The sequence below is a fragment of the Mixophyes fleayi genome, chromosome 6 (genome assembly GCF_038048845.1).
Source record: "Mixophyes fleayi isolate aMixFle1 chromosome 6, aMixFle1.hap1, whole genome shotgun sequence".
Classification (NCBI taxonomy): domain Eukaryota; kingdom Metazoa; phylum Chordata; class Amphibia; order Anura; family Limnodynastidae; genus Mixophyes; species Mixophyes fleayi.
The window spans coordinates 203,737,516-203,755,119 of record NC_134407.1 but is presented as its reverse complement, the minus strand read 5'-3'; the positions used below and the strand labels follow the sequence as shown (position 1 = coordinate 203,755,119).

General features: G+C 40.2%; 1 protein-coding gene across 3 annotated transcripts in view; it reads left to right on the top strand.

The window, feature by feature from the left end:
- MYOCD (myocardin) overlaps positions 1-17,207 on the top strand; it is a 43,116-nt gene extending 25,909 nt beyond the window's left edge. For 2 of the 3 annotated variants that reach the window (XM_075178141.1, XM_075178142.1), the window contains 11 exons: positions 228-303; positions 434-595; positions 3,123-3,301; positions 9,235-9,363; positions 10,045-10,289; positions 11,176-11,323; positions 11,630-12,580; positions 13,017-13,145; positions 14,715-14,831; positions 15,467-15,524; positions 16,509-17,207. In XM_075178141.1, the coding sequence (XP_075034242.1) occupies positions 228-303; positions 434-595; positions 3,123-3,301; positions 9,235-9,363; positions 10,045-10,289; positions 11,176-11,323; positions 11,630-12,580; positions 13,017-13,145; positions 14,715-14,831; positions 15,467-15,524; positions 16,509-17,047 (2,733 nt within the window). In that variant the 3' untranslated portion in view covers positions 17,048-17,207. The remainder of the gene's footprint in view (positions 1-227; positions 304-433; positions 596-3,122; positions 3,302-9,234; positions 9,364-10,044; positions 10,290-11,175; positions 11,324-11,629; positions 12,581-13,016; positions 13,146-14,714; positions 14,832-15,466; positions 15,525-16,508) is intronic. The other variant, XM_075178143.1, reaches the window with a different exon arrangement.
- Positions 17,208-17,604: the final 397 nt, after the last annotated feature.

Genomic DNA, 17,604 nt, shown 5'->3' with positions numbered 1-17,604 from the left:
TCAGGGTAGAGAATACAAGAAAGCTGTTTTGTTCAATGTGCTGGTGGTGATGGAGGATTAACTGCTAGCTACGATGGACCTTCTAAATTCTGGTCATGTTTGCTTCACCTAGTAGGAAAACACTGGGACGTATTGAGCATGGAAACTGTACAGGGAAAACCATCTCTGCATCTACTTCTATCTAGAACAGTCCGTTAAATTATATTTAATTTATGATTCTTTTCTAGAGTGAAGACTATTTGAAGCACAAGGTCAGAAGTAAGCCAGAAAGGTCTGATCTGATCAATATGCATATTTTGCAAGGTAAATCCTGATGCCCAATTCAAAAGTATCTGGCAATTTAGGGCCAAAACATTCTAAATAAATAACTTTTATATAGCAAATAAGAAAGTAACATTGTTCCAAAATCATCACTCATTTCTTGTCCTTCTAGATTCAGCAGCTGAAGGCTCGTCCCAGGCCAACCAAATGAAACTGAAAAGGGCTCGAATGGCAGATGACCTGAATGAAAGAATTGCCCTCCGACCAGGTCCTTTAGAATTGGTGGAAAAGAACATCATTCCTTTGGAATCTACTGTGAAAGAGGCAATGAAAGGTAAATTGGGTTCTTTTCCATTGTATGTCTCCCAACAGAGCAATTGTTGAGTAATCTCTAGATGCTTCGCAACTTTAATGTTTGTTCTTATAAAATCTACAAGAGTTAAATCTCTAGGGCAGAACGGTGGCTCAGTGGTTAGCACTTCTGCCTTACAGCACTAGGGTCATGAGTTCAATTCCCGACCATGGCCTTATCTATGAGGAGTTTGTATGTTCTCCCCGTGTTTGCGTGGGTTTCCTCCGGGTGCTCCGGTTTCCTCCCACACTCCAAAAACATACTGGTAGGTTAATTGGCAGAAAACAAATTAACCCTAGTCTGTCTGTCTGTCTCTGTATATTAGGGAATTTAGACTGTAAGCTCCAATGGGGCAGGGACTGATGTGAGTGAGTTCTCTGTACAGCGCTGCGGAATTAGTGGCGTTATATAAATAAATGGTAATAATAATAATGGGGTGTAAACAAATGTTTAGTATTGTAATAGAAAATAACTTTATAATATTTTTCCAGAAACATAAGTTTGATCTTTGACCTAGGGTCATGTTATTTGCCTAGCCAATGAGAAGAGGAGCTTCTATACCTGGTTGGACAACTTTAAGTTTGGTCAACTAGAATATAGTATTCATGAAAAGCAATATTTCATTATGTTTTTTGCTTTTACAACATCGCACTCCTCAACTAGGTTTTCCATGTGTCCCATATTTCCCAAGGACAGTACATTATTTGTGTTTATTTTCTTTTAATGTCCAAATCCGAATAAATTGCTGATTAATGTTGCAAAACACAATATTGCAAGATTTGAAGATTCTCAAATTTTGAGCCGAAATTTGGCAAATTTACGGAGCACAGAATTTTCGATGTTTTATTCAATCGTAACCTCCTAGTATTTGATTTCTAAACTATTTCCATGTTTTCAATCTTGGTTTGAACTCTTTATTGCTGTGTTAAAGAGCTTTGGAATCCTTCGGGCAAATGGAAGACCTAGACTATGTAGCTGTTAACAATCTCGAGAAAGACTCTGATGTTGAGCACTAGAAAACCTTTGGCATTCGGTTGTAGATTTGTTCATGGCGATAAGTCCAGCAATTTAGATGTTTGGACTGTTCACTGCATTTCTTTCAGAACAATAATTTAAAACCGTCTCGGTGGTATTACGTTTTTACTTGTCCAAAAATATAAATATCTGGCTTCAACCTCTTGCAGATAAAATGTTTAGACACTGCAAAGTGCAGCCGAGTTATTTACGCGGCTAGTGTGGAAGGGAAGAAAACCCTCTAATAGTTTCCAAACAACGGGCAGCTTTGTCAGTGCTCTGAGCTTGGCACATAGCTGAGGGCTGATATCACAGACCCGTTTACCAGCTTCCCGTCAGCACTCTGAGTACTTCATCACTGAGGACAAAATGGAGTTTAATCCAGGCTCAGCAGGACTACCTAAGCCCTGGGTTACGTTACTTCCTGACCTGGTGGTCTACACCAGAGTTAGAAGCGCTGAAACACATTTATCACCAAACCCATGATTCCTAGTAACACTGGAGAGGTTCACCTTAAAGGACCACTAGATTTAAAATACATGTTTCTTTATTACAAAGAGCAGCTAGTAGCGTAGTGTGATGTTTTAGAATTTTGTAAGAAAATATTTGCGCTTTTTTCAATCTCCCTCTGGCTTTAATGATTTTGTATCGGGTCACCTCTAGTAAGCGGGTGGTTCTTTTTTTATTTATTTATTTTTTAAAACAAAGTTGTGAAAGAGAGTGTGTGAGGATTGTTTTATTCAATTAAAGTTTATTTTAAAAAAAAAAAAAAAAGCACAATTTTACTCTATTGCTATAATGGACAGAAATATTGAGGTGGGAGACATATATTATTTTTCATACCCCACCTGCCCAGCACTGACCAACCTGGGGCTGGTTTTCACTACATCAAGGGAAACTTTTTTTGCCCACGGTCTCCCTGCTATAGGAGAAACTGGTTTAGGCTGTTAAAAAGTGGTGCTGGTTGAGGATTCAGATATGTAGCCCAGCTTGCCCAGTTTTAAAATGTCCTCTTATTGGTAAAGCATCTGGTCCCATTATTGATGTGGGACTAGCCCACACTGGAAATAATGGTAGATTAGTTGTGTTCTCCCCTGTTTTATTTTGTAAATGTTTGATGGGGTTGCCAGATTCTCCAGAGGGTCTCTTTACTTGCCAAATTTTTGTCGAATTGAGAATGATTTGTAAATTAATTTACCACCTCTTAAATTCAACATACATTTTTTAATCGATTTGGCCATGTTTCACTAATAAACACTGCTTATTTTTCGTTTCAAATTTAACTTGAATATCATAGGGACTAATGTACCACTTAATGGTTGAAAAAAGAAACCCTCATTCTGTGGCCTTGAACCTGTTTTACGGTTAAGGGTATCCCTTGTTGATTAATATTGTTACATTGTATTAAAAGGGAACTATGAAGGGGTTGTATTTAGCCATCCTCTAAAACTCTTATTCATTGACCCTTTGATCCCTGTCATTTTAATCTGTGAAGGAAGCCCAGCCACGTATTCCAAGCCTGTGGATGCCTTTGCTTTTGAAGAAGACAGCAGCAATGACGCCCTGTCCCCTGAACAAGAGAGAAGCGACGACTCCCAGGGAATCTCATCTTCATCTCCGCAAGAGACCAAACATATGGACGCCACTGGTTCCCCGCACTCTGCTCCTGTCCAGGTAAGATTTCTAACCAGTCTTCACGGTACAAGAAAAATATGAACTAAGCTTCCTCGGAGGATATCTTTAGCAGACTGACAAAAATTGTCAACTGCTGTTAATCTTCAGCAACTGTAGTTTATTTTGGAGGTTATGCAGATATAGTACAAAGTGGTTGTAACACTGGCAGCTCTGATTTGCTGTTGGTGTTGTAGACAGGTCCGTCTCGTCACTGGTACCGTTGGGCATGGAACCTTGAGACCTTAAGCCACACCTCTTTTACACAGAACTTCTATAATCAGAACTATATGGAACTATTCATTCCCTCAGCTCTCAGTCTAGCTGGAGTTGGCTCTGGAGGAATTTACTTTTAGTGAACTGAGCCTCTGTTTAACATCTAACAACTTTTAGGTACATTCATAGTAACAGGCTTACAGCAAGCAGTTCTGCTGCCTGATGTGTCGCAACCCTTTGTAAATAAAAATATTAATATTATAATGTCAAAGTATTGTATTATCAAAGTACATTTAGATTTTCTTTTTGCCATCAAGAAAATTGTCATTTTTCGTACCACCCCCCCCCCCTCTAGAGATGAGCAAAATTGTCAACGCTTCTGTAGAATAATTGCATCACTCTGCATATTTTTTCTTTTTATACAATCACACCCTAGTGCAGAATGAATTGACTCCAGTTTTATTTATAGATTATAAAATGCCCAACTACAGCAAGTGGAGAGAACCTATCCATTTCTATAGGACAGCAACAAAATGTGTTTGTTTCATTTAATATTTCGTTTAATTTATTTAGCTTAAGTATTTCTTACTCTCTGCTACAAAATTGACAGTTGTAAGATGATTTTGACATTGATTACGCCACATTTGTTGACATAATTTGCATCATATTAATTACTGTTCCCCTTCTATGTCTACATGTCCACATAAAGCACTCGGTGGTTAGCACTTCTGCCTCACAGCACTGGGGTCATGAGTTCAAATCCCGACCGTGGCCTTATCTGTGTGGGGTTTGTATGTTCTCCCTGTGTTTGCGTGGGTTTCCTCCGGGTGTTCCGGTTTCCTCCCACACTCCAAAAACATACTGGTAGGTTAATTGGCTGGTAACAAATAGACCCTAGTCTGTGTGTGTCTCTCTCTCTGTCTGTGTTTCTCTCTGTCCGTCCGTCTCTGTACGTCTGTACGTCTGTATGTGTGGGTATGTTAGTGAATTTAGACTGTAAGCCCCAATGGGGCAGGGACTGATGGCAGTGAGTTCTCTGTACAGCGCTGCGGAATTAGTGGTGCTATATAAATAAATGATGATGATAATAATTATCCTCCCTGAATCTTGAATGACAGGTTCCATCTTTCTTAATCTACTGGAATGCCTTCCCCCTCCCTGTTGCATACAGATGCCATTGGCTGTAGGCAGGGACAAATCGATATCCTTTCTGTAGCAACTAGCAGACCTAATATAACCTATTTCACTTTAAGGGCGGAATTCAATTAGCTGCGAAGTGTCTTCGGAATGTCCGTGAGAAACTTAACGGTGTAGATTTGACAGATCTCTCCGCTCCTTTTGCGGTGCGAGGATTTCTACCGTAATTGCCGGCAAAGTGCGCAATGCACTCTTAGAGGCAGATTCAGTTAGCCGCGAGGTGCTACTGGACATCGCCTCTGTGTCTGGAGGTAAACCTTGCCGGCTAATACGGCACAGAAATCTTCACTCATTTTCCCTAACATCTCTATTGGACTGGAGTAAAAACGAGCGTAGATTTTTATAAAAACTTCAGACACCTCACATCCCCTGGCGCTGAATTGAAGCTGCCCCTTAATATTGACAGTGAAAGCTGCTGGAATATCTATCCCGTACGCTGAGGCCGTCTGTATAAATTCTGAGCTGCCCTTTAAACTCTACCATTAATCTCTCATGCGGTGACAAAACTGACGCACAGCCCATAGATCACCTTCGACTACATGACGAATGCCTAAAGTGTTTGACCTTTAGGAGGGTTGAATTTAATAATTTGTTATGTCAATGGCATCATAAAGGACATTAAAATAAAATCTGTGCATCACTTTTGTTTAGAAAGCCAGAGCCCTGACATTAGATGAGCTAGTAAACGTTCCGTGTTGTAATAACGCTTCAGAAGACAGCGATGCTCCGCGTAGGGTATACAGGGGGATTGTTAACCCAGATATGACAGAAATTTGGCTCAGTCAGCTTACTCCTCATTCCTGTGTCTTTGTTACACAGTGTACTTGGCATACGTACCTTCAATTTTTCCAAGCTGTAAGGGCAGGCAGCCAAAGTATTGTCTACGTGCTATGTCTAATTGCAGAGGGCTAATAAAATATGATTGGTCTCGGAGACTTGTAGTTGTAGTGAGGGCATCATGCTCACAATCTAGCAGTTATGATTTTAAGGCAAAAAATACTTTTACGACCCACATCATCTTTTTTTGTTTTGGAGGTTAATGCACAAGAAATAAGGAGGGGGGGGGGGGCATCTAGCATAGGAGCAAGAACCTAACAACGGATATGTTTTCAGCCCAACCGGCTGGTTCCTTTTCTATCTGCCATGAAATCTATTTGATCGGTTGACTATTTTTTTATTTTTTTTTATTCAGTTTATTTATAAGTTAACTACATAAGCGGTTGTTCTACAGCCATTGTTAACCTTGTTTGTAATATGAGAGGTATTCCCAGGATTCTACAACAATTAGGGGCATATTCAAAGTCCCGCCGCGTAAAAACTACTACCCTTATTACGGTAGTAGTTAAATGGATTTCAGCTCGCGGCTCAGGGAGCTGCGAGCTGAAATCCAGCGGGAAAATTACCGTATTAACGTTTTTTTCCACGCACTTTTACCGTAATAACGGTAATAGTGCGCGGACCGCGGGATTTTCGGTGTTTCCGCCGAGAATTGTATATGCCCCTTATAGTATTAATTATGCAAATGTGTTACCACTATTTCCGGGCTATATTTAAGCGGTTCTTCTATAAGAATGGAAGTTTTGTCTTAACATTTCTTTAGGATTGTTTTTTTTTTTTTGTTTTTTTTTTGGGGGGTTTTAGCGCCATACTTTTTATAATGTTTATTACCATTTTCAGCCTCTTACTATGCTAATGAGTAAAACTTGTTGCTTCGTTAACACCCCAATAAAATGTAGTTTTATAAAGTACACATCACACACTTATTTCCGTTTTTCTAGAATGCCCACCAGGATTGCAGAGAGATAGATAAAATATTTAGATGTCTCTTTTTTTTGTATACCCCAGTATCTACATTAATTTTAACTACGGAGGTTTTAGTAATCAATTTCCCGCAAGGAATATCCTGACAGTAGCCGTAGATGGCCGGAATTTCCAGGTATCCTGAATTAAATGAAATGCCCTCTAGAGATTTATTGCTTGATGTCTGCCAAGTACACTCTCACGGGCTGCTAAGTCTCTTCTAGTCTGCGTAGAGTTGGAATTTCACTGCTTGTGTCATTTTTCCAGACACTGTCCAGATTAAAGATTTGTCGCCTGTCTTGCTGGTTTCCGAATCCATAATTTAAGAGCTCTCGGATAACTGTATTATGAATATGAACTACTGGAGAATAGATCTGAAACTCTTCTCTGTGGCTGCTCTTAAAGGGTAACTCAAATCAAAAAAGTCTTCACAAATAAAATCATCCTGTTGGGTAATACAATTTACTAGAATAACTCCTGATACTAGAAATTGGACTTCTGTCTGAAATTGTCTGTTGAAAACTCATTATTGCTGCTGTTTGACAGGTGTATTACAGACCTTGCTATTCAACATCTTTAACCAAGGAAACGATGCAGTCCAAAGTTTGTTTAAAGGTCAAAGGAAGGTTAATTCATCACAACCTGTCAAATGGCAGCAGCAGTGTATATTTTTAGTTATGAACAGGCAATTTCAGGTAGAAGGCATACTTCAAGCATTGGGAGTCATTTCAGTAAGTTGTAGTAATCGGCTTAGCGATTTCAGTTGCGCAATCTCATTTTCTACTGTTACGGTTTTAATTGTTTCTGAAATTACATAAAAATAGTCTTAATTCCAATAAGCACATTTACATATATTTTTAATTTTATTGTTTTCATATATTGTGTTGCACCTCCTAGTAAGTTACTATCTGTGTTGAGCATCTAAACCTCTTCATGGACAGCTGTGGATACGCTATTTTATTATTTTCTGTTTTTTGCATTTGTTTAATGATAATAATTAGATGCATGTATAATAGGATTGTACTTGACTTGCAGAGTTCATCTTTCGGTAGACAAAATCCTCTAATCTACTGATCCTAGAGCCCTCCTGTGTATGATAAGCCTCTCGCTATACAATATCTTGGGGGCATAGACTAGTAGCAAAGGGTGGAAATGACATAATTTGGGATCGAGGTTGATGTCTCTGAATGGCATTTGTGCATAGCCAAGGACTGGAGTAATGCAGAGATGTAGGAGACTCTGCTACCTTAGTTTGCTCATAGGTGATACAGAGGGTCAGGGCCACCAAGGGGAATTTTGGGCAACTTCTACAGTCCCTTCCATAGCTGACTGGTGGCTTTTTCCACTACATAGGTGGGCACAAGCTCCGGTACATTGTTTATGCTGGATATAATAACCATATGCAGGTATGTTGAGGGGGGGAAGGTACAATCTCCAGTATTAGACTTCGTGGTTATGTTGTCTTTAAACCAGTATTCAAGGTGGGCTGGAATGCCATACCGCCACTTCTTCTACTGCTGTGATTGTAAAACTATTCAATTTCCACTCACTTACATTTTCCATACCGCCGCTTCTAAATTTCCACTTTGACTGCAGCTTTCAGGCTTAACAAGAGCAGACGGCCATGACGCCCATTTTAAGCAATGAGACATAATACTGATATAGAGGAGCCACAGATTATTGTAAACGGAGACGCTAGTAATGTTACACACACACACACACACACACACCCATTGCAGACTACATCACAATAATACAACTAATGTGAACAAGAGAATATTAGGCACTGCGTAAACCATTCAGTATCCATTTTTTTTTTATCTCTATTTACATAACATTTGGACATGAGAGAGGGCTACGTGGGGGAGAGAAAACAAAAACATCACTTGTGTTTTTATCTGGCTGCCTGACCTGAAACCTATCCTCCATTAGGAGTCATTAAATTAACATAATTTCGCAAAGAGATACAGGGTAAATTGGACTTACTTAATCATCATCAGCACATTTATTGATGTATATAAAACCAGGCAGCACCCCCTGCATCTATGGCATACTTGCCAACCTTTGGCAAGCTAAGTCCGGGAGATCCCAGGCAGGGGGGGGGGCGTGGTTGGAGGGCAGGAGGGGCAGGGCGCGCTAATTCGTGTCATTTTGGCTCTGCCCCCGCATCAAAATGCAGCGATTCACCGCGAATCGCGTCATTTTGAGGAGCATGTTGCCATACGTGGGATATTTGCCTGCTCTCCCGGGAGCCCGGGAGACCTACCCGAATTTCGGGAATCTCCCGGACATTCCGGGAGAGTTGGTACGTATGATATGGTAGTTCCACTGCTGTATTAAACCTTTTCACTTGGTGTAGTTATCTGTGTGTGATTTTTCTGGCTTCAGTCACCTGAATCAAACACCATGTAATATATCATAACAAATTGCACCTGTCCAAATGTAAAGCTGAGAGTCTGGTGGTAAAACCCAAGCACAGACTGAACATTCGACTTTCTTTTTTGCAGCTTATTCCAATCGGCCTTAAATTACTGCCGTAGAAATGAGAGAGAGTGAAAATAATCTGTCCATAAATCTGTAGCCTGTTTTGTGTGACTGTCCTCTCAGACCTGCCGCCTCTAATCCCGGTGTGGTGTCTGAGAGATCTGGGCACGTCTGGTGTCTCGCTGTGTGTGGAATAAATAAATGCAATTAAACAGAGACCTGTTCTCCGCTTATTCTAGAATCTTATCCAAGAAAATGAAAATGACGTACAGGATATGAGTTCATTCCAGAATCACCCCTGTTCACTTCACTCCGAAAACCAGCTGTCTCCAACGGGACCAGCGGCGCCTATCTCTACAGCAGTCAAGGTAAGTGTCAATAAGTGATGTTTTAAACTGCCAAAAAAACTATTCAGGTTAATTTTACTTTATTGTCTGAAGTTATCTTTATTGACGGTAGTAATTTCTGGTGCGGATGGAGAATATTTTTTTAGGCAGAAAGTCTCCGCTTGTGTTCTTTGGCACACTGATCAGGGACTTCACTTCAACCGTCCTACATCTCCATAGGGATTATATGTAGTGGATGGGGATCCTTGGTGCAACCAAAGATCCCCATCCCCGTCCCCAGGACTTTTTATAACGTAAATTTGTTGCAACATGTTAGTTGCTGTCTCTTATATTATTTTAAACTTCAGCGGCTTTAAGAGTATGGAAGGAATCAATCTTGGTGCTTTTGGCAAATTAAGTCCCATGACCAAGACCTTTGGATTGTTGGTCTTCAGATAATAAGTTGCTAAACATATTGAGCATGTAATATGATCAGCATGTTGCAGTCTGCTTTTTTGCTTGGTCTGTTTCACTATGGATCACGTTGAAACTGAATTGATGTCATACCACAAATAGGGGGTGTCTGAGAGCAATAGATGCGTTTAGCCAAATACGTCCGTAAAGTATCAAATGTAACTTGTAGCCACTGAGGGGCTACAGGTAATGGATATAATATAATATAGTACTACAGCGATAACCTCTGTTCTTATTTGGAATTCTCAGACCAAGTCTTCCACGGACACCAAGAACAGGCACAAGAAACCAAAAGACATCAAACCGAAGGTGAAAAAACTCAAATATCACCAGTACATTCCTCCAGACCAAAAGGCAGAGAAATCTCCTCCGCCCATGGACTCTGCCTACGCCCGACTCCTCCAACAGCAGCAGCTCTTTCTTCAACTGCAAATCCTAAGTCAACAACAGCAACAACACTTCAATTACCCGGGCATGCACCACTCGCATCTCAAGTACGTGCGCAACGCCATTGAATGTATTGTTTTACCCCATTATAACATGAACCTATGGATGGAGACATCACCATCTAATAGTTCCATCATCAGCTGTAAGCTTGTACCCATGCTAGAGTTGTTAACAAGGCGGGTGGTACCTGCTAGCCTAGGTGGAGCCGATGGTTAGGGGGTGCCACTGAATGAGTGACATCATTTCACTCATCCAGTGTTTTTAAGTCCTATGTGGCACCCCCACGTAGAGCACTGGCCACTAACAGCTTCTTACGTTAAGTTGCCAGCTGCTGCCCCTCCGTGTGTGAGGGGCTGTGAGCGCGGTGCCTGGCTATGGTGTCACAGTCAAGAGCTACACTCTCCGTGGGGCGCCCCTTCCAAGGAGGTGAGGCACCCCTTGGTTTGTTAAGCTGTATGGGTGTGTTTTTCATGCGACTGTTACACCTAGGAAATGCCCTCCTACAATGTTGTATTATATATTTAGGAGAGGCACAGTCATGCCGTGGTTGGCATTGCTGCCTCCCAGTGTTGGGTTAATGGGTTCAATTCCTACCAATTTGGAGTTTGTATGTTCTCCATGTGTTTTGTTTGAGGGTCCTCCAGTTACTGCAGTTGTCCTCCCACACAGTCTAAGAACATGCAGTAAGTTAATTGGTTTCCTTCAGCATTTAGGTATGAATATCATCAGACACTGTTGTTTATTTCCATTGCGTGGGATACACCATTGTGCCAAACTCTCCGCACTGAATACAATCGTATTTTAGTATCCCAGTTTAACACTATTATAACTTTATTAAAATAAACACGGGTAAACTAAATAGAACATGTAATGTATAATATTTGATGTCCTGATTTGGGATGTTTAATTTAACAATGCTGTATTTCTTTTAAGGCAGCCAAATGATCAAATGACTCGGAATGTCAACACCCCAACAATTCACAGTCCTTCATTGTCTCCAGTGAAGACCACTTTTTCTGGCCAGGCCAATGTGTGCTCTATGAAGCCAGGATTACTGCCCTCTAATCTGGATGACTTGAAAGTAAGTTATAATGGATTGTCTAACCAAAACGACATGCAGGAAATTTTGTCTGAGAATAAACTATTTCAAGTTGACTAAGAAGTTTCCGCAAGGAAAGTAATGACCCAAAAACTCCTAAAATATTTGTGATAATAATCTTATTAATGATCTGAGAGATAGCATTTTAGTTAAACATTGTTAAAGAATGGTGTGAAAAATGAAAAAAAAAAAAATGTTTTATTTTAGCCTGACGTAAATGACTTTAAGGCTTTAGATGCCTCTGGTATACCTACACAGCTAAATATTTGGATACTTTTTTTTTTCAAGGTCTCCGAGTTAAGACAACAACTTAGAATACGTGGTTTGCCTGTGTCTGGTACAAAGACATCACTGATGGAGCGACTACGGCCCTTTCAGGAGTGCAGTAGTAATAGTGTTCCAACCTTTGGTGAAATCACAACGGTTACTTTCCCCGTTACACCAAATAACAATCTTTCAAATTACCAAACACACCCCTCAGCTGGAGTTATGTCAAATGGATTCTATCAGTTTGGTAGCACTAGTTCCACCCCACCAATATCCCCAGCCTCTTCTGATCTCTCGGTTAGTGGTTCTTTGCCTGATACCTTCAGCGATGGGCCAATGTCTTCTCCTCAGTTTGGTCTACACCCTTCCCCTATCCACATAAGTGCTGAGGAAAGTCTAATGAGCAGCATCAACAGTGGTAGCTACCAAGTAGAACTGGAAGGCATTGATGCTGAAAAAGACAAAATGTTGGTGGAGAAGCAGAAGGTCATCAATGAGTTGACCTGGAAGCTTCAGCAAGAGCAAAGACAGGTTGAAGAGCTCAGGCTGCAGCTGCAAAAGCGGAAAGGGAGCTGTGGGCCTCAAGACAAGACACTCCCATCTCATCACTTTTTTGGGTTACCTATCAAACAGGAAAATGTGTCCAGTTGTCCCTTTGCATTGAAGCAAATGACTATGAAAACACAGACAAACGCCTCAGAGAAACTGGGATCATGTACTACGCAACCAATACCTTGCTTGATAAATAATCATTGTATGGAGACTTCAAACTCGAACTCCATCATGTCTTCTACATTCTTAAGTCCCCAGTGTTCTCCCCAACACTCTCCACTTGGAACTACAAATAGTCCGCAACACATCAGCCTACCCCCATCTCCCAACAACCACTACCTACTGTCTGTATCTCCGAGCTCCCAAGGAGACGCTCGCAGTGTATCTCCGCATATCAACCATCGGATTCGCACAGCCCAGGTATAAGAGCAACCTAAGTAAACGTGTGTTTGTGTGTTTATGTGTGTGTATCTTTTTATTGCCTCCGCACCTAATAAGTTTATCAGATCTCTTATGCTTTTCTTTCGGTGGCACAGTTCATTACAGCATAAATTTATATGGCCCCTACAGTGGTTGTTAATGGGTTAAGAGGTTGTATCTAGAGGGAAACATTGTTCTCCTTCTAGGGAACACAAACTTCAGGAACTATTCAGGGGGTATCTGGCAGATGACTGAAATTTTTTCAATAACTGTTAACGTTGTGTTCTTCATCGTTTTTTGGGGGTTTTTTTTAAAGATGGGTTAGTATGTTTTAACTCTGTCCAGAACATGTTTTAAGTTCACATGTAATGATCAATCCACTGCAAACCCTGAAAGAACAGCCATAAACTATTGTCTTACAACTTTGCTTTTCCAGAATCCTGGGAGCGCAGTCTGCTTTTCGCCAAACCAGAACGCGTTACAGCCACCGTATGTTGATCAATCGGAAAACAAGCAGAGTAACAAAGATGGAGTCCAACCAAAGAGCCCAACCGTGCCAGGAAAGGTAAATTGTTCTTGGACATGAAGTTCTGAGTGAGATGAAAACTTAATATATTATAATTTGTACCGTTTCATACACCTAATGCTGCATGTGCCTATTTTTAAGCACTGTAAACTACTCAATATGTTCTATTGAACTATATAAGAGGCCCCTAGTTTCTAAAAGTACCTCGCGTGTGTGTGTGTATATGTATGTATGTGTGTGTATATATATATATATATATTTTCTTTTTTTTCTTTTTTTAATACTTGCTGTATAATTGATACCATAAGAGAGCCAGCATAGGTTTTTTTTTAAAAAAAACAAACTAGGAGGAACCACCAGTGCTACTGTCACCAGGAGACTTCCTCACTTTTAGAAGTCTGCACACAATGCAGTGTACTTTAGTAGAACACTGCTTTAATTGGCTCCTGAGTTTTACGCTAAGCCCAGAGGTTGTCTATGACTGCCCAGTTTTGGTGAGGGAGTCGAAGGATGAGGGCCTTTCCCCAAAATATGCAAAACATAGGAACTACGTTTTGTTTTGCATACACTCCGCTCCAATGATGCCAACGGGAGTAGGTTTAAATTATGCTCAAGTCTTTCTTCCTTTGTTATTAGGCAATGCAAGACACATTGGCGATTCTAGAAAATCTTCAAAACTGTTCTTTGGAATATTCACCTTGGTCTGCATTTTAGATTCACAATGTTGCACGTAACGCCAACCTACCCACCCCACACATCATCCTATTCCCAGCTCGATTCTTAAAATTATGAATTCGGTGAAATACAAATTTACAAAGACCATATGGAATGCCATTCCATGGAATGGTGAAACACAAGGCTTGAATATTGTATAATCGGAACGTTGCATCTCTGCGAAACGGCCTGTTCCGCTGCGATTCCGCTCCTCTAGTCAATACGTTTAACCATACAGGAATCATTGTGTGTCTTCAAGCCTATGAGGCCCCTTCATTTAGCAGATTCAATTTGTCTAGCTTGCCAAAGTATCCTTGGTGCCTCAAACATTCTATCAAAAAATTTATTGTGTTTAAGTGATATAAAAAGTTTTTTCAATAAAAAGATGAAACAATCATAATATTGCTTATTTTATTTAATAGGGCTTTTTGAAAGTGTATAGAAATGTATTTTACATTTAGAAAATGGCTGTAAAATTAAAAAATAGCTGATTTTTTTTTTTTTTAAATGACACATGGATAAAACCATGGTGATATTTCTTGAGCTTTGGACCATTTTTGATTTTACGTGAAAAAAATAAATCTAATCTAAGTTTAAATTAAAAGTTAAAGCCGCGTCCATACACTATATGTATAGGAAAAATGGTCATGTATCATTTGAACCTGACATATTTAAAACAGAGTCCTGTGTATCCTTTCCATCCCAATGGGGACATCTGTTTTCCATTTTTGCCACAGTTTATTTCCCTATTAGGTAGAGTACTTTTGTCAATTTAAACTTCAGTTTAAATATATACAATAAATTAGTACTGGAGTCTTTGTCCAAATTAAAGCATGGGATTTATTTTTCAGACACATACTTAATTTATACTTTATATACTGTATTTACTTGCAGATAACTGCTTTACAACCATCACCCCAGGCAGGCCTTTCATCCCCATGTACGACATTGTCTAGCGCAACCTCATCAGTTTCCAAGCAGCTACCATCCTATGAGGATGCAGTCAGACAGGTAAAAAGCTATAGGTCATTTTTTTTTCTATTTTCTAACCCTTTTTTTTCAAGAGAAGTTAAAAGTTTTGGGAATTTAATATTTGAACTAAGCGTATTATTAACCGGGTCATTATACTAGTAGATGCTGAAACGCATCCACCCAATTAAATGTCGATGGTATTTGCCTTGGAATCTCGTATAATTGGTCCAAAAATTTCACCATGGAATCCAATGATGTCACTGATAGGTGGTTTGCTTCGGAATTTTAATTACACGGTATGCAAACGCATTTAATATTTGATTGGACAGAAAATTTGATGACACTTCAAAATTATGCAGAAACCTTCTTACAAATGAGGTTGTTTAAATATAGGACAATATTTGGGAATTGTGTGTTCTTGTTAATCGTGATGGTCTATTTAGAAAACATGACCTTCTATGATGATTAAAAAATACTGTCTCCTGGATCACAAGTTTGGCAAACCTATCTTTTTAGGCGTAGGTTGATAAAGATCTGAGAGAGACGACTAGAGATACACAATGTACTTCATTTGTCCACATCCACTTTTTCAAGTGGCTGCTTAAGATTTTTTTGTAAATCCCATATAACAATTTGTTAATAAAGTTCCTTATGGCAATTTGTTCATTCCACAGCAAATCACAAGGAGTCAACAGATGGACGAACTTCTCGATGTCCTGATTGAGAGTGGAGGTAAGACTGCAACCACAAACTATGTTATAGCGTAAGTTTGTAGAATTCATAAATGTGGTTGAACAGGATCTCGCTATTAAGCCTACTGCCCACCACTTAAATGTATCCAATTTGCCTACACACGTGTGTGGCTGAATTAAATACTGGAGTGGCCATTTGGCATCTAAATTCACAAACGTACCGATCCAGTTGGCCAATGTGGTTATTTTTTTAACCAACTTGACCTGACATTAAACTATGCGTGGCCAACTAACTTAAGCTGGGTACACACTACAGAAATTTCGACCAACTATTTATGCCGAGCGATTTTACATGCGACCGATGGTCCGATCGCTCGGTCCATGGACTGCATACACACTAGCCTTGTTTAGGACGATAAAGGGAAGAGCGGACGTCCCTTTAGCGACTTTTTACAGCCATGTTGTCGTGAGCAATGACTGTAATTTCGTACTCACTGTTGTGGATCAGTCGGGAGTTTATATACACTACACAGCGGAAACGAGATTGGAACGAAAATATTAAACGGTACGACCAACCAAATGAGGCGACAATCGTCCATTTGGGCAGACTTTCGACCATCGTGTCACTGCACACACTGACCCGACTTTTGACCGAGCGGTCGTATGTCGGCTGATTTAGCCGATTATTGGCTGAAAACTGTGTAGTGTGTACCCAGCTTTAGCACTTAGAATTTAACTTAAATGTGATCACTCAGAATTAAGCATTTATCCGCAAACAAACCCGTTGTCACAAGTCCACCATATTGCTTCTTTACTTTTAGATCCAATCGTTCAGCTTGATCATGGAACTAGCAGATCCATCAGGCCATTTGTGTGTGTGTGTGTGTGTCAAATTGTCCACACATCCTAGTCCCCAAATGACTAGAACTGCCCACATATGAGAGGCTTACAAATGTTATTTGCAATTGCTACAATATTGCTTTAAAATTGTATGATTACATATGTTTCCATTATATTGCTTCAGAAATGCCAGCCAATGCCAAAGACGAGAGGCCATGTGGTCAGAAACTCAATCAGCTGAACGTGTCAACTGGAAACACAAACTTGTCTGCTTCAAACCCTCACCTTCCATATGACAATTGCTCAAACAACGACAGCCACCTTGAAGTCTTACTAAATTCTCACAGCCCCATCGGAAAACCCACGGAAATCCCACTGCTTAAGATCGGCACTGATGACGCACATTTCGAACGGGTTATCAATGGATTTCCAGGAAAAGTCAATGAAGATATACTCCCATCCCGAGAAGTCTTGGAAACTTCTCTATCTCCCATGGAGACCCAAATGTCCCCATCATCTGCCGAAAGCACTGCCCTCCATCATTTGAGTTTTACGGAATCTCCTTGGGAAACAATGGAGTGGTTGGACTTAACGCCACCGAGTTCAGCTACGGGCTTGGGATCACTCGCCACTACTGGGCCCAACATTTTCAACACTGATTTCCTAGATGTTACAGATCTCAACTTAAATAATGCCATGGACCTGCACTTAGAACAGTGGTAGGTGCTCTCTCTTGAAGGACTTCTGACTATATAGATATCAATGCAAAATCCAAATAGTGACCTTACCAACGACCAGCTTTGTCATTTAAAGGAATCTAGATTTCTATGTATAAGCCATAAATGTTCTAGATTAGCCATCAATAAATCTCCCTATTGCCTTTGTTACCTGAATCATGTATCAAAGTGAATTAGAATAACCGAGTGCTACCTATCAGGGTTTCATAAAGAACGGCAATCTTAGGGGCATATTCAATTAGCTTTCCGGTTCGCGGGATCGCGCCAGAACGGCCCGCAAAGTCAATCCATGGTACCGCAATAACGTGGATTTTCGTTCGCAGCCCATAGGGTTGCGTATGAAAATCTGCGTTAATGCGGTACCGTATTAACGACAATACTGCGTTACCGTGAACCGGAAAGCTAATTGAAAATGCCCCTTAAAGTCTAAAGTTTACAGACAAAAAAACATACTTCCCTTGTACCAGGTGTAATCTTTAATGGTTGTGCATTATACAGGATCTGTGAACTACATTAAGTTGCATTAGAAAAAAGATTGCCTGC